We start from the raw sequence: 20721 nt of genomic DNA on the forward strand, positions 1-20721 counted from the left end.
AACATCTGCCCAATCTTTCCTTCTGAGCCTCTCTGGTTTGCTCTTTTTGTTCCATTTCATATTACCAACCTGTTGCAAATTAGTTGGATGATTCTCCTCCTGGTGTGTCCTGAAGCAATGCACAATTCCCTGTGTTTTCTCTGTTTTTTCCTCATTTGTTTTGGAACTTGCTGCTGGCATGATATTTAAAACTGGTAGAAACTGCATTTTTCAGTTTCTTTTTTTTTCAGTTTCTTCAACATTTTACTGAAGAAGTTTCAGAAGTATTTTGGAACTGCGGTTGTAGATCAGATCACTGCTAGACTGTACCATGCTACGAGATACCATGTGCCATCTGTGCTTTTTTAAATTTGTGTTGTAGAACACAATATGTCAGCAGACATTACTGTGTTTTAAATTAATAAATTGTTAAACTGCCGGACATCAATCATCCAAACCACCGAACAAGAGTCAACTGCGGATTAACCTGTTTGGCACTGACAGAGGAAATTTGGCAAATTTTTAATGGGTGCAACCTACATACTCAGCTCTACTGCACATACATTTGAAGATTTATTTCCATGTAACATTATTCCAGGAAAAAAAATATTTACCAAACACAAATTGTCTTGCTTTTAGGTTTAGAAATGATCTGTTAATTGAAGAAGTATTTCTGGTGCTGATAAATCAGAGTAATAACTTTTTATTTTTCTGTTGACTCAACATTCACAGACCTGGTATAATTGTGAGTAAAGTATAATCAGATAATGAAAATTGGGAAAACAGCTAAAGATATTCGGCACAGCAACAAAGAGGAAATCCCGTCTGAGGCTTTGATGTGATGGAAATGAAAAACAGAAATGTTACAGTGATGAGTTTTACCCTTAGTGCAGGAAAATTAATTAGAACATTTACAGTAGCCACACCTCCCAAAGATCCGTCTTTGGGTATTAGCTGGATCTTTAAGCAGCTTCCTACTAGCCATCTTTTTCTCTAGAGTGCTATAGCAGAAGAGCAGGGTTAGTCATTTGAATATTTTATGAGGAGAAAAAGGGATTATATATAGTTCTCCCAGCATTTTGCTTCGCTCTACATTTCCTCTCTATAAAACATCAGTGATAGGACTCTACATTAGTTTGGTGGTTGTGACGTCTGCTTGCTCATCATCCCTGTCACTGCATCCCTGGGTTGTGTAACATTTCTTTGATAACTAATCATATGTCTTAAGGTATCCCATACCACCACTGCACCGTTCTCCTAAATTGAAGCTTTTGCATAATAGATGTGCAGTGCTATTTCTGCTTCCTGTCCTTTTTTTTCCCCAAGACACAAGCAGACATGCTCATCACACCCACCTCCCCAATTCCTCCTTCCCTCCCTCCCCTTCTTTGCTGCAGTCATACATATGCTCCCTGAACATTCATCCCTTAGGGAATACTCGCCCTCTTGTGCAATACGGTTAGCTTCTGCCCTGCATAAGTGTTCACAGAAAGCATTTTTTACACGCAATGACGTCAAGACTGTCCACAGGACTTCTCTTTGTATATATTCCATCCATCTCCTCTCAGTCTTCTATATTTGTCTGAGTCAACATGCGTTTTGCACTTTGTGTATAATTCTGACTTGTCTTTATCTCTGCAGGAGATGATCATCGACAAGGTGAACGGTCAACCTGTCCCCCGCTATCTGATATATGACATCATCAAATTCAACGTGAGTAGCGTGTTTAAGAATGTGTTGTCTTTGCTCTGACCTATCACTCCTGACAATCTGCCGGACACAGACAGATAAAACATGCATCACACTCATTTCATTAACACTGGTTCAGCTCCTTTTGCCCCCTGCTTAGTGATAAATATTTATCACAGCTGGATGTGTGCTGCATGTCAAGAAATGACGTGGGATTTTCTGACCTTGAACACTGAAAAATCAGATCCACTAATGGGATGCTTGAAGGCTTTTCTGCAGCAGGCAGCAGGGTGCTGTTCATCCAGGTTTTGCAGTATTTGCTGAGAGATGACAGGGCTAGTCTTTCTGACCACACACACACACACTGTCAGACACTAGGCTTTGCTTGAGTCTGACCTTAAACACAGCACTGCAGCTGAACTGTTTTATTTTTGTTACTTTAGTATTAATAATTAAAACATATATGGCTCAGACTAAGACTTAACTTGAGTCAGTATTTCCATGTTACTTTTGAGTAGATTGAGATGTGCATTTCTTATGTATTCACAAATAAAGGTCAGAGGTAGCACTGACTGTGCATAGAATGGGCAGTGTCACTTTATTTCTTAAGTTAGGAGGGTCAACACACACATTTCACAAGAAATACTAAACAGGTAGAATATGGGTTGAAAAGTGAAAGATTAAAACAAGAATAAGATTGAGAGAAAAAAAACAAGTTCATGTCCCACCTCAGACAGTTTTCGTCCATTTTTTACGCCCACATCGACACCTGCACCTGCAATACCCAATACACATGGTGTGTCCCAAGGATCAGTACTTGGTCCCTCTGCTTATCCCACGTGCTCCTCTTTGGCTACATCATACACCATAATGGACTCAACTTCCACTGCTATGCTGGTGATTGTCAGCTTTTTCACTAAGACCAAATACCATTCCTTGGGGGAAAGAGTTTTTGCCATCACAGCCCAACTCTGCCTCCAAACATCTTCACTTCTCACTCATTTTAAAATCAACTTAAATCCTACATATAAAAAACCTACAAATTTTTTCTTGGATTTTATGTCAAGCCTCTTTGAGTATTTAGAAAAATGCTGTATAAATTTAATTGTTTATTATATAAGTGTTGTTTTTTACTTTTTTTTGTTCCTGTGTGTGTGGGGATCCTACGAGTAGCCATGGTTGCATTGTTTGTAGCATGTCAGCGCTAACCTGTTCCCACCCCAATGTCCCCCTGTGAGTTGAGAAGGAAGCAAGATCGACGTGCTGGCTCTATGGTGTGAGCTAAAAAGACATCGGCCTGTCCTCACAATGTAAGATCTAGCTCCAATAAGATAGACAAGTCAGTGGCTTTAACCCAGCACCAGAAGGAACACCAGAAGGTAGAGTAGCATCATGCTATGCACAGATGCATGACAAATGGCGCTAACACGAGACACAAACCCCACATTGGGGGGATTTTATCTTTGCAGGGGAACAGGACTAGGGAGGGGTACTGAATTAGGTACTTTTATAGGTACTGACCGAATTGCATCTGTTGTACCGAGTACTGATTCACATAAAATCAAACAATACCATGTTTTGGTACCTTAATGCATCCTTGTGACTGTGAGGGAATAGAGGGAAGGCAATTTTCCCACTGGACATGAACACAGCATTGCAAGTTTATATATTGGGAAATAAATATGTTCAACTGAAAACCTTTGAGATTTTAATATTAAACAAAATTAATATTTATTACCACATAAACACACACAAAAGTACCAAATACTGTTAGCACTGAGTGCCGATACCGAATTGCAGGTACCAGGTACCACATCGATACTGTATCGTTTCAAATGTGAAAGGTACCCATCCCTTGACAGGACAAAGAAGAGCCCTGTGAAGCTGCTGTCTCAGATGGACAACATGTCTTACCTCTTCAGAGCACTTTTTTTATTCTCATTCTGTGGACATTTCATACTTGCAAATTAGTTGTACATTTTTTCGTGGTTATGCTTATAAATTTATTAATTTTTTACGTTCTTATCATGATGTTTTCATGATACACTTTCTTGTTTGCTGCTGTATATCTATAAATTACCCTGTTGTGGGATGATTAAAGTATCTTATTTTATAAAACTACCCCTGCTGCTTTCAAGGTCCACACAAAGTTCTGATATCACCATTGTTTTAACACATCATTAACAGCCACCCTCCTCCTGCAGCTCACCTGCTGAGAAAACTGAATGGCAATGAGAAAATAAAACTTTTGCAACTTCATAAAATATTCACTTGATAAAGAAAATCAACATTGAAACTTAAGTGAGGGAGAGGTAAAAGAATGGGGGCAGGACCAGCTGCTGAGAGCAGCGAGCAGAAGTGCAGGGGAGTAACATCATCAGACTATTAAAACCAGGTAATACTTATAAAAAAATGTAGCAATGCAGTATTTCTACCAGAATCATTGTTGAGGGTTTAAGTTGTTTAATATTAATCAGGAGTTTAATATTAATCAAAACCCTCAAACATTTATGAAGTTGGTGTTGGCTTCATGTGAACTTCTCACTCTGCATTTGTGTTTGTGTTAGGCTGCAGTATTTCCTCCAGTGCAGTCTTCTGCGCAAAGGCATGCTCCTCCTGTAACCTTCCTCTGAATGGGTCTTTTATCTTTTAGAACAGCCTAAGGAGAACATTAAGAGGAAGTTAAATGCTAACACTCCTCTAACTGTAAATTAATTCATCCTTTCAGCGCCGGTCGGCATGCAGCTAATGGCAAACAGAGACCGATGAGTCGAGACTTCACCCTCGACCAGCCTCCGCTGTCTTCCTCATCAAACTTTGATGAATACCTCAGGATGAACAGGGAAGGCGGGGTTACCTCAGCCCTGAAACGTATTTTTCTTGCTTCCCTTTCTGCATCGATCACAGGATCACCGCTAGCGAAGCGGCTCAATAGAGGCTCCAGCCGTGAAGCGGACGCCTTTGAAAGACGGTGCAGCGGTTAGCAGTGCTGCAGGACTTCCACCCCAAGCCATCAGTAAAGAGCTGCTGTATTGATCTCCTATAGCCATTATTAGCCTCCTCCATTATCTGTGGTGGGCAGCACCTTAGCACCGAGGCTCCATCCTGAGACTGAGGATGGGAATACAGCGGGGGGGGGGAACACGCCTCCTGCTGGGTCCGTGGCCTGATGTGACACCCCACTTGTTTGGAAAGTCAGGTGAACACAGCCCTGAGATTGTATTGATTGGGATGAGCTGTGTCTCCACTGTCTGTGACAGCTGTTGGAGAAATGAAAGAAAGGTGTGAGTTCCCTAAGCAAGGTGGACTTTTGTGGAGATAAATATAAACATGTTGGAAAAGAGGATGATCCTGGTCATCTGTATGAACTTGCTGATAAAGTTTCCTTGATGCATGTGACTGATCAACTCTGACTACCGCCATGAGAGGAAATTTGTTTTCCTCTATTTCTGTAAAGCCCTTTTCCTTCCTTGTCAGGTGTTTCATTCTGTCAGTCTCTGGCAGCTCCCCCACTGTGGAGGAACAAACATGATCAAGGCACAACAGTGTTTGCATATATATCCTTAATTTTTTGAGTTGCTGTGTAAAGCAGCCTGTGGAGGTTTGCACATCAGTGTTGCAACGCTCTGATTGACCTGGATAGCTTTCATCCTTTCAAAAGTAATCCCTCTTCAGGTGCAGCCTCAGACAAAATAACCATCTCAATCAGAGAAACAGCCCAACAGAAAAGACTGCTTCCAACATCTGCTGCAGAAGCTTTTTTTACTGACATCAGACCCATTTATTTCTGCCTGAGGAGTTTGTCTGCAGGGACAGCCTGTAGCTCTGCAGGCTTTGCTGACCTAGGAATAGTCCCAGAGCGGCATTGTTCCTTTCAGGATAACCCAACATCACTCTGATGGTGCAACAAAGTTCTTCTGTGGTCACATTTCAGCTGCAGGCTGCTGTCACACAGAGTGTCTTTGAACTGAAGATAAAACTTCCATGAAGTTAAGACACATACTGCCTCACACTTGGAGGAAATGTTGTTGCTGCAGAAGCAGCACTTAAGCCCCCGTTTCCACCAAATGGTTCGGTTCGGTTTGTCTCAGCTCGGCACGCATTTTACGGCGTTTCCACTGACTAATTCCAGGACAGACCCCCAAAAAACAGAGATAAGTCGACCGACTTTATGGCACCCTTCCGTAGGAGTGCCAGACAAAACCGATCCAATCTCGGAAGGTGGAGCTACTACACTGCAGACCTTTGATTGGTCGAAAGAATCGTCACTTACAGCACACGACACACAGTCTTCTCTGAAACAAAGCTTGATTGTACTTTGTATCAAAGAGCCACATGCCAATCACAAAGAGTACAAATTGCTGATGTCTTCCATCATTGCGCTTTGTTTACTGTGTTGCGTTTTTTTTCTTCATTTGATTTATTAGGGGGGTACAGGGTGTCGTACTGCTATGGTGTCACAGTATTATGTTACTGATGCGGCTTACACGCTACCTACCACAAGGGGCCACGGTTGGCTGTGGAAACGCGCAAAGGTCCAAGCTTAACTAAGTCAACCTTACTGATCTTAACCAGACTGTTTGGTGGAAACAAGGCTTTACAGGGCTCTGCTCCCTTCATCCAGTAAAAAAAAAACAAAGAATAGACTGTGTGGTATAACTTTATAGAGACTGTGATGTCAACCATTTGTTTCTGATACAGAGTTTTGAACTGCATTGTCATCAGGGGCTGTATGAAAATGTTGAACTCAGCCTAGCTTTGTTGGACTTAGGATGAGGTTAAGTGCCAGAATGCCAGCCTCCTTGCAGGCAGCAACAGGATGCCCGCCTGTCAGTCAGGTCAACTGTGCTCTTATGTGGGCAAACTTACAAGTTTCATTACTTCAAAAAAAGCAAGTTATACAAAAGTTCTGTGGATTCAGAAATTAGTCATTCAGACCCAAGTTGAGATATTGCTGATGTACCTCTTGCATAAAGACAAAAACGGAGGCAGCATCGTAAGAGGCATGGTCTAAATGAAGATTTTAACACATTTTTGGACACTAGATTATCAACAAATCAGAGATGTTTGGCAGTGAATCTCCCACCCTTTAAGTCCATGTACTTGTAAAAGAAGCAGCAATAATTCAAGAACCCTTTGTGGAGCAAGATGAAGTCCCTGATCTTTGTGTAGACAATGGAAATGAAGCTGTCAGCTTAAGAGCCTTAAGAAGTGAAGACAAAGTCATTGCTCTTTGCACTCCATTATCATCCTTTTCTTAGAATATTGCGGGTACTGACTTCAGCAGAGATAGGAGTTGACGGTTACAGATTCGTTGTGGTGTTTAGGTCTGATTGGTCTCTCACTAGCAATAGCCATTAGAGGCTAACAAAGACTTTAGTTAACCTCAGCCACTCTAATTTGCTCATAAATCACAGTGCTTCCCTTCTGTCTGCTGGGACTTTAATCTGCACGTTGCCTGAGCCCATTACATCAGCTTGCACCTGCATTTCCATATTCAGCATATGGTTCTACATGTTGATTGAGGAATTAAGGCGGTTATTACAGGGGTAATTGTACCAAAATGTAGCCACAGAGGCAGCAGGGCTCCCATGGGAACAACAACAAAGCTGAAGAATTTGACACAGACCTTGCATTACCTTTATCTTAAGAGAACATTTGCTGTTGATTTAGAAAGACAGGATGATGAATCTGAATTTCTTTAGACAGGTTGAACTTCTAGAAACAGATCTTGCTCTGCATCCTTGAACCATACATCTTAAAAATCAGCTGAAACACAGTGATCAGACAGCTCTTTGCTTTATGAAGAACACATTTTTATTCTGTTTTTGAACTCTGTTTTATGGCAGCTCGCCAACTGCATCAAAGTGACTCATAAAGGAGCAGGAACAGTAGGCTTCAGGGCCCTTTACTGTTTAACCACAGAGACTACCATCATAAGCTTTGGCCTTAAACCTGCCACTCTGCTCTTATAACATCTCCTATCAAACTAGTGAGCAGTGAATGAAATCCCAAGCTTGTAATGTTTGTGAAATATGTGTTGGAAACAAATGGTGTTTCTCCTTTGACTATGGGTAAGGTGAAGTCTGTATGTATTAATTTGGACTTTGATCTAAAACTGAAGTAACTCATGCACAAACATGTATCCTGGAGCAAAGTCTGGGAAGATTTATCGAATTTTAAAACCTTCTTTGATATTCCTTCAAAATAGTGCTTCTGCATTAGAGAGAAAATCTACGTTTTTTTTCTAAAACACACCCAGTCTCTGACAATCTAAGAAACTTGAGAAAATATGCGTATTAAGCTTCTGGTTCTAGCGCTGAATCCCTCACCAGGTCCTGTATATATTGAGACTTTTGCCTAATTATCCCTGACAGTCTCATATTTGGGATCATGATAAAAGCCGTGTCAGTGCCTTTTTCCAAAGATGCTTTGGTCTTAGTGTTTGAGTTCAGCCTTCATCCTCGCCAGCCTCATAGTGAAGAGGGATTTGTCTCTGACTCTGCAGCACTCTGGTGTTTAACATTTCATGGGAGTTTATATATAGATTCTGTATGCACTCACTTCATTGGAGACAGAGGGTGCGATGTCATACTCTGAATTGCACTTTGTTGGACTGCAAGCTTTGACTCTGACGACTCATGATGAATGACTTGTGAAATTCATTCTTTAAAAACAAATTTCATCTATGCAACCAATACCTTACACACTAAAGCTGCAGGGTGCTGTTTTTTGTCTTTGCATCCCAAAAATGCAGCCTGAATATTTTTGGCTAACTGACAGGCTCATAGCACAGAGCTTTTTGTTCAAATCTATGTTAGTGAGAACAGTCGTCCTCTTTCACACCATGTTTGGAAGAATAACTGCTTCGTTTTCACACGTTGTAGTATCACTTGTCATAGTGGGCGCGGTTGTTTCACATGTAGTTATCTATATCTTCATTGTTAAACATGCATGTTATACTTTTCATCAGACCTGGCATTTTAGTTTCTCACAGAAGACTGTCAGCATCTGATCTCCTTTTTAAGTTTTGCAGAGTGCCTGTGTGACTCACGAGACAGTATAGCTCAGTAATTGCATCCAATCTTGGCTAATGACTGGTCATCCACCTCCTCATCACCTCTGGAGAAGAATCTGTCCCCCCCTCGCCATGGCCGAATAATTCCATAGGAAGCTCTTGGGAGGAAAATGGCCTTTGCCAAACATTTACAGAGCAGAATACAAATTCAGCTCAGTCACATCACCATGCACCATGGCTCTCAGTGTAGATCGAGGGACATTGATTGGTAACACATCAGTATAAATAGCACAGGTGTGTATGCTTTCCTTCATATTTATATGCAGTTAAACATGTTTTAAACATGGCAAAAAAATACACAATTATTTCTAACATAGAGTGGAAAATGTTAGTTTGTCAGAGAATAGGTTGTGTGGTATCTGCTCAGTTTTTCAAAACATAGCTTTAGCAGAAACAAAAAACACAGAGCAACAAGAGAGAGATTTTCTGCACATATTTAAAAAAAAAAAAGTATTTCTAATCAAAAGCTGAAAATTTGCAAGTTTTTACGAGTCAGATTCAAGGAACTCAAGCTTTTCTTGCTTCTTTATATTCAAGAAAACCTAATGTCCTTGAGATTTGAATGCTTTGTTGTATAAAACAGGACAGCTGAGTGTATCACATCAGCCGAACAAAAGTTGTAAAAAGGGTTTCCACATTTTTTATGAAGTGCATGACAAAAAGATGAAAAATAGAGAGCAGAGACAAAGAATAACTAAACATGGGGAAATGTGTTGAGCCTAAAAAATGGTTGAATGTCTGACAAGAAACAGTAGACATATTATACAAATGCTGTATAAAGTCTATGTAAAAGAGAAGATAGTGGCCCAAAGACTGATCCTTGTGGAACTCCAAAAGATGTCTCGATAGTGTTTTTCTTTGAGCAAAATCTTTCAGTTTTTGATCAATTTTGAAGAGGCCTTTTTTTCATGACCATTTGCATTATAGAACTTGTAATGGGGAAAATATCCTGTTAGTACTCGACAGTCATTGGAGTGAAAAAGGTTAAAACCATTTTGTCATTGTGGATTCTGAAGCTTTCAAATCTGTTATCCTCTTTTTCCCTCAGACTAATTTCTTTTTTCATACTTTTCAAATTGAGTCATTATTTGTAATCACTTTGTCAGTGAGCGACTGAAATAAGTGACCGTTAAGCAGCCTTGCTGTACCAGGCAGGTTTCTGCTCAACACTTTGAGGTGGTCACGTTTGTCACATTTGCCACATTTGCTTCCTGGTTGCTCCGCAGCTGATGTGATTTTCCACACACGCTCCTGTATTAATCATCAGAAGCATGAATTCTTTCAGTGACACGGCTGTCTGTTTGATTGGACCTTTTGCTCTGCCACGCTGGCCTTGTCATGTACGTGTGACAGGCAGTGATTGGCTCCTGTTCTGTGCTTATGCTATCTGTCAGTTATGACTCTGTGGGCAGGAGAGAAGCTGTTGTCATGGTTAGGAAGAAAACCTGAATGTGTACTTTCAGTGATGATAGTTCTGTTTGTCCAACCAATAGATAGTTCTTGTTGTGTGCAGGCTCTTTGTATATAGAGAGATCATTTGTTTATCAACAATGGTGGATGCGCTGGCAACTTTAATGCAGAAGCAATGTGGAGTATAACGGTTTATCAACCTGCGTGGGGGAGTTAGCCACCAAAAATGTATTTTTTAGCTTAATATTATCACTTTAATGGATGGTAAACTGCTCCCAGATTTGTGAAATAGCAGTGAGTGGACAGAAGAGATCAACAAGTAGACAGATATTAGCTGGATAGCCTTTTTTAGTGGAGAAATCCAGCGTGTAACACAGAGAGGAATTCAACTGTCACACTATGCTCATGACTGCATTTTCCCTTAACACTTACCAGACTGTGACATACCAGGATGTAAACATGTGTCATTAAATCAGAAACCCTTCCAAATCAAAAAGAGCACACAGACTGCTGAGTCTGAGACCTGGTTCATACTGAAAGAACCAGGAAACGACGTCCAGAGAACTGCACCAAATTGGAATATCATTGGTTGTGTATTTCTAGGTTAAAAGACTGGTTAATCATTTCGTAACATTCTGTAATTTTACTTTGATCATAAAATCAGTTTCTGTTAATCATAATTTATAGGTTCACTTATTGTTTACTCTTTATATTGAGTCCATGTTTGGTCATAAACTCAACTTTTTCATTACATAAGCAAAGTAAAATCTGTATTTTGGATATCAGCTGCTAATATTACTTGTTTGTAGTAAAACCTGGTTAACTGAGGTTGGATTAAGACAGTACATTTAATTACATCCCCACAGACATTGCTAGTGTTTCAGTGTTAAGTGTGACCGTTAACTGTTGACTCTCAGCCATTAATCTCTGATACCTTTGGCTGAGAGTCACCAGTTAGCATGGTAGCTATTGTCAAAACTTGATAGACATTGCCTCTGTTGTAGAGATAGACCGATATGGATTTTTTGGGGCCGATACCCATTATTTGTAGTCAAGGAGGCTGATAACCGATATTTAAAGCCAAAATTAATTTTCAGTTAAAGTGCAAATATTGGTGTCAAAATTTAGCTTTTTTTTTTTTTTAATAAATAGCTTTTCTACAGTAAATAAAGTTTTCCAAAATTTCAGTGTACCTGCAATAACTGTAATAACTGCACTGCTGATTGGCTCTTTCCCAAGCCATGGCTTGGGAACCAATCAGATGTTACTGTGGGTGGTACAGTGCTGGGGACTGAGTAGTGGCTGCAGACAGCAGAGCTGCTGCATCAGAGCTGCAACAATGCAGTTTTAAATTTGTTTCTTATTGGCCGTCAGATTAAAAAAAAGGCCAATGCCGATATGCTTCAATCGGCCCAGTCGATAATCGGTCTATTCCTACTCTGTTGTATTGTATTATTTCTGACAACTGACAACAGAAGGACCATACACTTTGATGCTGCTAACAGGTTGAATTTAGTGTTTGAAAAATGCTAACCCATCTAAATGAACGTAGCTAAACGCTGCCCCTGCAGTCAAAATGTGTGCGTATCTTTATGATGACGTAGAGTGATAATCCCTCTATACCTGCTAACCTATAGTGCAGCTATAAATAAAAGCTACACTGAGACGCACAGCTACTTCCATTAAAGCTGTGAGGAGGATTTCGTTTGTGGCAAGGTTTAAAAGTGCCAGTGAAAGCTCTACATTATTTAGCTGCTTTTTATATTAGGGGTAATAAATAGTGAATAGGAGGCTATGCAAATTAGAGTACTGAGAAGGTGAGCAAGACCTGGACATAAAAATGAGGGAGACTTAAGCTGATGATTCGGGAAAAAGTTTACCATCGGATGATATGTAGCTAGTGAGATGCATCTAATATACTATGGATATTTACAGACTTCTGTTTCTCTGTTTTCAAACTCAAATGTGCTCACATTTTATTGAAATGTGTTTAGTCACACAGTAAGAATTGCTGTGTCCTGTGTTTCAGGGTCAACCTGTGGGCCAGTGTGATTTCAACATCCGGCTGGTATGCATCGAAAAAGAGATCATTTCCCCCCGGCTGGAGAAGATGAAGACCGGACAGATTGACAAAACCAAGGAGCCCTTCAGCGTCCGAAATAAACCGTTCTTTGACATCCATGCAACACGCAAGGTAAAGTGAACCGTAGGATCCCTCTCAATTTCCATCCTACCTCTCTTATAAGTGACCTTTCCAAAAATCCATTCCTGCTTCCTACACTTAACTGCAAATCAGGGTGACCTAAATTCTTATGTGTTGCATATACAGATGAAATTAAAGTGGTAGTAATGTCCCAGTTACCTCCCTGGAAGTTTTTTCTGGAGCAGCAGCCCTTTATGGGGTCTTTACGGCACAACAGTCCCAAAGAAAGTGTGGAGCAAGACCAGTTTGAAAAAATAAACGCACTAACATTTTATCAAGGGGGGATCAGACTCCTCCTGGTTGCCTCAGGCCTGTGGATTTGGGACGGATAAGGGTGTGAGTGTGGTTGTACTCATCTACACCTAGGGTGGCAGGAAAAGGCAGGAGGTCTTCATGGATTGACAACTCGATGAGTCACATCCTGCTTTTACTTGAAATTACTTTTGAGAGGGGAACATGGAATGGAAAGAGCCAAACCTGTTTTTTTTTTTTTTTACCCATTTTCTGTTATTTAAAAGTTAAAGGTCTTCTTATTGACGATCATAAATGGGGAAAACATGAACATTGAGACGAGGTTTTCTCACTTATATCAAAGAGCATCTAAACATTTAGCAACAAATAACCAAAACCATTAGAGACAAAATTTTCTGATTTAGAATAATTAAACATGACTGAGAGGTATAGAAAAGCACAAGAACAGTACTTTACTGACAGATGCTAATTGGCTCAAGCAGGATGGAAACAATAAGGGAGTGACATGAGTAGTGCTTATTTGAACCATCTTTTTTGTCGTTAAAGGGTCAAAGTGAAAGTAAAGTAGCATTTGTGAGTTTCATCTTTTTTTTTGAGAAATTAGAGTTTCTTAAGCTGCGTTTCCACCAAGCAGTCTGGGTCGGTTTAGTACGGTTTGGTACAGTTAAGCCTGATCCCGTTTGAGTTTCCACAGCAAAACTGTGCCCTCTCATGGTGGGCGGCGTGTAAGCCAGATGCCGGAAGCCGCAGCTATCAAACAATAGCGCGTCGCCGTAGCAGCTTACTCCGCTATTAAATCCAACAAAGCGGAAAAACGCGACACAGTAAAAAAAGAGCATAGATGGAAGACATGCAGAATTTCGTCCTCTCTGTGATTTTCATGTAACTCTCTGTTACAAAGTGCAATTAAGCTTTGTTTCAGAGAAGTCTGTGTGCCGCCAGGAGGAATCCAGCCGCTGTCCATTAAGTAAGTGACGATTCCTTTAGACCAATCAACGGTCTGCAGTGTGTTGCTCCACCTTCCGAGAGTGGATCGGTTCAGTCTGGCACCCATACGAAAGGGTCCCAAAAAAGTCGGGTCGGCTCGTCTCGTTTTTTTCAGGGATCTGTCCCAGGATGAGTCAGTGGAAACGCCGCAAAAAGCGCGCCGTACCGAACCTAACCGGTCTGCTTGGTGGAAACGCGGCTCTACAGTGTTTGAGTTTTGTGTATTAGATAAAACCTCAAGTAACCCAGGATCAATCTTGGAGGGGCAAGCTCCGCTGGGTGTCATTGATTTTTCCAGCATGGGCCCGAGACCCAGCTATGAGGCTTTGCTGCTGGAGCTACTACGGCTTTTAAGTGCTTTGAGACTCCTAAGTTATACAATAAACTTTAAATTTGCCTGTGGAAGAATACAGTGATCTATGAGTGTCTGTATGCTGCATGTTGGCTGTGGAGATGAAAATGATTTCTTTTAATTTTGTTCAATATTTCCAGCACCTCTCTCTGCTCCTAAATTCCTAGAATGAGTAATATTAGTGCACTTACACTGTTTTAAATACTTCTCCCCAGATTAAACTGTTCAGCATTTTTCTTTGTGCTTGTCTGGTGATAAATAAAAAATGAAGCCTCAGGTTGGAGTTCGGTGGTGCTCACAGACTGGAGACAGCAAAGCTTTTATCCCCCGAGCAGCTTTTAAGTCTCTCTCAAAGGCCGGCGCTCATGCCCTTAATATCAGGTCTGCAGGAGGTCAGCTCACGATTAATTTAATGTTTTCCTCCCCGGGCTGAGATCAGTCGGGAATCTTGGCACCGCACACTCAGAGGTGATCAAAGCAGACAGAGAGGAAAAAGTTTGAAGCATTCCTGCGTGTGTTGTAGTCACGTTTTCCTCTTGCAGTGAAATTCTGAGCATGAGCAGATAGGTTACCTCTACTACGACCCTGAGCCATGTACCCCTCTACAGTCCAGATGAAGCATCAACACCCCTCTTTGTTGACGAAGATCCTCCAGAAATGAAGTCACTGCCACTGTGTCTGCTTTCTGACTGCTCTATTGTGTTGCTCAGCAGCCATCTGCTCCCCATACAGTCATATCTCTGTCTTATGCGACATTAGAAGAGGAAAACTGGACTGTCTCATTAATTCATCTCTGCACAACCCTCCACTTCATGGCATATCAACCCAAGATTCCTTTCAGGGGTATTTTCAGTCGCATACTGCACTTGTATGGTGGCTTTTGTCTGATGGTGCTAAGTTTCTGTTTTTCATCTCGGGCGCTCCCAAATTCGTGCTGCTGTTTCCCACCACTTGGGAGCACTTATTCTCTCTGCTTCCTCCACTTGTCTAATTATCGCACAATGATCCCTTTTGTATTACACAAATTGTACATGGGGACAACCAGATAATGTACTTGGGGATTTTCCCCTCTGTGTAGGCTGAACAGGCTCGTCTGACTGAATATATTTGGAGGAGAAAATAGGCCCGATTTGATTGTCTGCTGCCTGTTGGGATAATCTGCTTTCTGCAATACATTAAGTTTTGAAGCCAGGGTTGTTTCATCTTGAACCTTATTTGTGGAATTAAATATTGAAAATTCAACTTACATCTAAAATGACAGGTGTTGTGCACTCACAAACAGAACTCAGTCATTTTCTGATCTCCTTCAGTAGATTTCAAACACTTCAAATTCTTTAAAACAAAGTTTTCCGAAAATAACCCCAAAACTTTTTAAAATGCAATGTAAACTAGATTAAACTGTATAAATTATTTTTCTTCATTGCTCTTCAAGAATTCTACTAAGTCCACATATTCTCCCAAGTTTCCTGAGTTATAAGTGTGTTCAGGTAACAAAGCAGGCTTGTGCTGATTACACCAGGATCACAGCCGATCCATGTCTTTTCCATCTCAGCTTCTTTGCGTTTTGCCTTCATGCTCTCTCATCAGACCTGCGTTTTCAGTCTGGCACATTTCAAGTTAGCCAGCCAGCTGGAGTCATAAGACCAAGGAGTTCCCCCACTTCCCCTGTAAATGATGATCCTCTCCTTGGTCATGTTGGGCAGTAAAATCTCAAACCTGTTGACTCCTAGCCTGGATCCGCTCATTAAGCCAGTAGTGAAGTTGTAGTTAAGCAAAAACAATCTGGTGTCCGCACAAAATAATTTTGTTTTGAAAGTCTCCAGATTTTTTTAAGGTGGTTTTAGTGCACAACTTTCTGTCCTGCTCGATCTGCTCAGTGCAATTTGATGCAATGTTGCACTGTCATCTGGCAAAAAAAAAAGAAGTCTCCTGTATCTGATTTGGAGGGCTCCAACCTGAATGCAACTGAGTGGAGCTCATATAAGTTGATAAATTGACTCTTAAAAAGCCTGCCAGACCTTTTTGCCATAACCGAGCGTAGGTGGATCTGGTGTATTTTGGCCTTTCTCTGGTCAAGTGTTCATATGAATGAGGTGTTTATATCCTTATCGTGGGCATTATTTTAGGCCTCCAATAATAAAATCCATATCAATTCATTGATCCAATTTAGGGATGGGTACCGAATTGGGTACTTTTAAAGGTACCGACCAATTCAGTCAAAAGTATCGGGTATCGATTAACATAAAACCAAAACGTAACATGTTTAGGTACCTAAATGCATCCTTGTGACTGTGAGTGAGTGGAAGAGTAGGTGATTTTCCATGCTGGAAATGAGCACAGCATTGCAAGGTTATATATTGAAGAATAAATATGTTAAATTGAAAGTATTTTATGTTTTATTATTTAAAAAAATGATATTTTTTACCACATAAACACAAAAAAGTATCGAAAATTGGTACCGTTGAGTACCGTTGAGTAATGGTACAGTGCCAGGTACCGGGCACTGGTACCGCATCGTTCCAAATGTGAAAGGTACCCATCCCTAATCCAATTAAATGTGAGGCTGACAAGCAAGAGTGACTGTTTTAATGCGTAGTCGACTAAACAAACACATCCCTCTCTTTAAACCATCCGTGAAAACTCTTTTTTTATTAAACCAGTATATTTTGAACTTTCTCGAGCAGAGGCCACAGTCACATTTTCAAACTTCCTGTCAAAACTAACCTGCTGGATACTAACAGTTGAATAAGCTTCTCTATCAACTTACCTTTGTGTGCTCAGAGGGAAATGTCCTTTATTCAGAACACTTGTGTAACACTTTCTATTTGTTGGATCCTGCAGTGGCAACTGAAACATACATTACTTTATATATTGTCAGCATTGGTGTAACTGAGTGTTAAAGTTTCTTCTTTAAATTGTTCATTGTGTTTCTGGTAGAAATCTGAATATTTACTTCAGGGAATTAGAAATCAAGTCAGATTGGGCTTTGTGGTCATTATTTTGGTTGCTGACAGCAACAGAGTTGCAAATTCCCACCGAGGATCCGTTTATGGGATGGAGAATCTTATTCCTCCTGGGATTACAGAAATGAATGGCAGAGTGGAGGGCCACCCAGAGCCAATGAGAATATTGGCAATTTCCATGCCCCAGAAAGTTGGCTTTAAAAAAAACTCTTCAAATTCACTTGAGAAATGTTTCATGTATTTGGTCCAGCTAAAGTTTTTCTAACTTTTCTGCGGCATGAATAAAAAAGTGGATTGTTTGACAGCCTTCAAGACTTTAAAAGTGGCCAACATTTAAAAGTGGAGTCAGTTTTGTCCTTTTTTTTAAGCTTATTCCCAGATGTTTACCCAGTTTGAGTGACCTTAGCAGTTCATACAGTAATTAAAAATGGCCCCTGGTGAATTAAGACATGATAAAGTCACAATTTTCCTAACATTAAAATTACTAAGGGAAATTAATTGGTGGTAATTTCAATCTCCCCCTTGTCCGTCATATCTCTAAAAGAATCAGACCAAACGTGATTTACCTTTCCTCTGCCTTGTCGGATATCTCGTGTTGACCTCAGGCCATCAGCAGCCTCCTCCCTGGAGTCCAAGGAGGTGATGAAGAGCAGAGAAAGAGATGTCAGGTGGAGCAATGAGTTTCTTTCCTGAGAGCAGATCTCATCTTCAAACAGCTTCTCAGACTGAGATTGAATTTGAACAGAGAGCTGAAAAGTTGTTTTCTGGATACTTTCTTAAGATTGTGTTTTTCAAAACGAATCAGAGCACGACAGATAAGTCAAAGGTTAAGTTACTGAATACAAAACAGCCCAAAGGATCCACTCCTTACGAGTGATGACAGAGGGTTTGAGAGTGTGTGCAGTCAGCATCCACAATGCTCATTTCTTTGTTTGATGTGCGCTTTGTTTTTACTGTGAGCTTCTTTGCTGCTTCATTTTCCAAGACTCATCTTAGACACAAGTTTTCAAATTAGATACATAATCCATTGCCTGTCTGACTTGACTGACAGGTGAGTGTGTTGAAGCTGTCTGCCAGACTGCTTAAAGCCAGCCTCAGCTCCACCTCTCCGCCTCAGCTCCAGGTTGATCGACTCGTAGGTTGAGTGAGCATTTCAATCATGGCAACACCTCCACTGGGCTTCATAACACCTCTTCAGAAACGAATGGGTGACATCCTCGAGACTCCAGCCGTACTTCACAGTCTGTAGGTGTTACCTGGATGAATACACTTTGAAAGGTCATTACCAGAGGAATCAAATAACCTGCGGAGACAAGGTGAAATCTCCGAACCTGAACAGCAGCTCCGGCTGTAGCTCTGTCATCACTTTAGTCAAGAGGAACACTGCGAGTGTTGACACCAGACTGTGTATTGACTAAATGCAGACAATCACGCAACTGTGACGATGAGACTCTTCTTCTCTGACTCACCTTCCTCTCCAATTGGCCCAGCTGTCATCAGTGTTGCTAAAAATGTCCTCCTGTTGTTATACCAGGATCCTGTCTTTCTTCTCTCATCAGAGCAGGCTCTCAGTGGTAGGGCACCATGAAAAAAGAACTGCTCTTTGAAAGCATTTCTCATCAGCTCAGTGCTGTCAGTCTGCAGGGTCCTTGTTCCCAGCTGACCTTACACCTCTCCAAATGTTGTGGTCTCAAGCTGTTGGAGATCAAAAGACATAACCCTGATTCTCTAGAGTCTGGGTATGCGGCTCAAAGCAATAAACTGCAGTCTCCTCTCTCCTCCATCGCACTGGAAGTACTTTCTGAGTCTCCATATTGAAGGATGTCCCAAAGAGATAATTGTGCTTGGGGAGAGAGGTGAGATGAGGGAGGAGACTGATCAGAAGAGCGATGATTGAGAAAACACAAGAACAGGCTTTGGGAAGTCTTTTCACTGACAGGCACGCCCCTAAATGGAATAGCACTCACTGATTGGACGCTGTAGCAGTTGTATCTTCTCTACACAAAACTTTACAAACTCAACAGCGTTAAATGAGAGAGCCGAAAACAGTTACTGTGAATAGTTCAGAAGTGAGTCACTAAGCTGTGATTAAAAAGTGTTTGATGTGAGTTTAAAGTGCAAAATACTGAACACCATCATGAAATACACTGCCTGGCCATAAAATAAGTCACCATCAAACAAAAAGTCACACACTCAAATTAGAGCCCGACCGATATGGGATTTTTGGGGCCGATACCGATACCTGGGGCTTAAAAAGCCGATATCCAATATATCAACTGATATCCGATACATCCGCTGATATATGTAATAAATTCATTGATATACACAGGATATGTACTGTATATAACCACAAATAATTATAATACCCATATGATTCAAGACAGAGACAGAACACTATTAAATTAAAACAAGGAACTTTAATTATGAAACTTTCAACATACGAACTGAAGTGTAAACCAATAAATAAGAACAAGCTGTAAACACAATAATAAATACAGAAGTCAAACTGTAAACACCTTAGCTAAATAAGTCAAACTTTAAACACAGTAAGTTTAAAAAAATAAAATGTGAACACATAATGAGCAACTTACACAACGTTAAAACGCTGTATTATAGTTTTATAGTAGATGATGGTGAACGTGTGAATTAACAGTAGCATTTATCTCTGTTTATCTCACAAAAAAGCAACTAACACGATGTTAAAACGTCATTCTATAGTCAGACACACAGGAGCAGGAGCGACAGAATCTCCGTGGAGCAAAATTTTTTATAATCGGCTACATTTTGGCCGATGTCGATTAATTGGTGACAGGCATAATCAGCCCTATTAATGGGCCCCACCGATTAATTGGCCCCACTGATTAATCGGTCGGGCTCTAACTCAAATATTTTGTTGGACCGCCTTAAGCTTTGATTACGGCATACATTCGCTGTGTCATTGTTTTGATAAGCTCCTGCAATGTCACACAATTATTTCCATCCAGTGTTGCATTATTTTTTCACCAAGATCTTGCATTGATGATGGTAGAGTCTGACCCCTACGCAAAGCCTTCTCCAGCACATCCCAGACGTTCTCAATGGAGTTAAGGTCTAGACTCTGTGGTGGTCAATCAATGTGTGAAAATGATGTCTCATGCTCCTTGAACAACTCTTTCATAAATTGGTCTCAGGAATCGTGGCATTGTCATCTTGGAATATGGCCGTGCCATCAGGGAAGAAAAAATCCATTGATGGAATAACCTGGTCATTCAGTATATTCAGGTAGTCAGCTGACCTCATTCTTTGAGCACAGACTGTTACTGAACCTAGACCTGACCAACTGCAGCAACTCCAGTTCAGAGCACTGCCCCCACAGGTTTGTACAGTAGACACTAGGCATGATGGGTGCATCACTTCATCTGCCTCTCTAGACTCATCAAACCACATGACCTTCTTCCATTGCTCCAGAGTCCAATCGTTATGCTCCCTAGCAAACTGAAGCCTTTTTTCCAGTTAGCCTCACTGATTGCTGACTGACAACGGTCAGACTCTACCGTCATCAATGCAAGCTCTTGGTGAAAAATTAATGCAACACTGGATGGAAATAAATATCTTCCTGAGACACAATTATCTAAGTTTTATTGATAAGTTTCAGAGTTCACCATCAGATGCACTCTAGATAAAGGCTAAATAAATAATAATAATGAGACATTTTACTGGTAAAGTGATCAACAGAGTGATCAAGTGATAAACAGTGCAGGTTTTCTTCATTGGAACGTGTTCTTTAAACAGGTACATAAAAGGAACATACAAAGCACTGGTACTGTTT

At 40.7% G+C, this 20721-nt stretch overlaps 1 protein-coding gene across 1 annotated transcript in view; it reads left to right on the top strand.

The window, feature by feature from the left end:
• The window catches only part of rngtt (RNA guanylyltransferase and 5'-phosphatase), a 102967-nt gene that overhangs the window by 30004 nt on the left and 52242 nt on the right, over positions 1-20721 (top strand). Inside the window, exons 10-11 of the mRNA XM_074685864.1 lie at positions 1621-1692; positions 12186-12350. Of these exons, the coding sequence (XP_074541965.1) occupies positions 1621-1692; positions 12186-12350 (237 nt within the window). The remainder of the gene's footprint in view (positions 1-1620; positions 1693-12185; positions 12351-20721) is intronic.

Source organism: Halichoeres trimaculatus, unplaced genomic scaffold (genome assembly GCF_033239565.1).
Source record: "Halichoeres trimaculatus isolate MK-OKI-2021-1 unplaced genomic scaffold, fHalTri1.1 fHalTri1_scaffold_13, whole genome shotgun sequence".
In the NCBI taxonomy this organism is placed as follows: domain Eukaryota; kingdom Metazoa; phylum Chordata; class Actinopteri; order Labriformes; family Labridae; genus Halichoeres; species Halichoeres trimaculatus.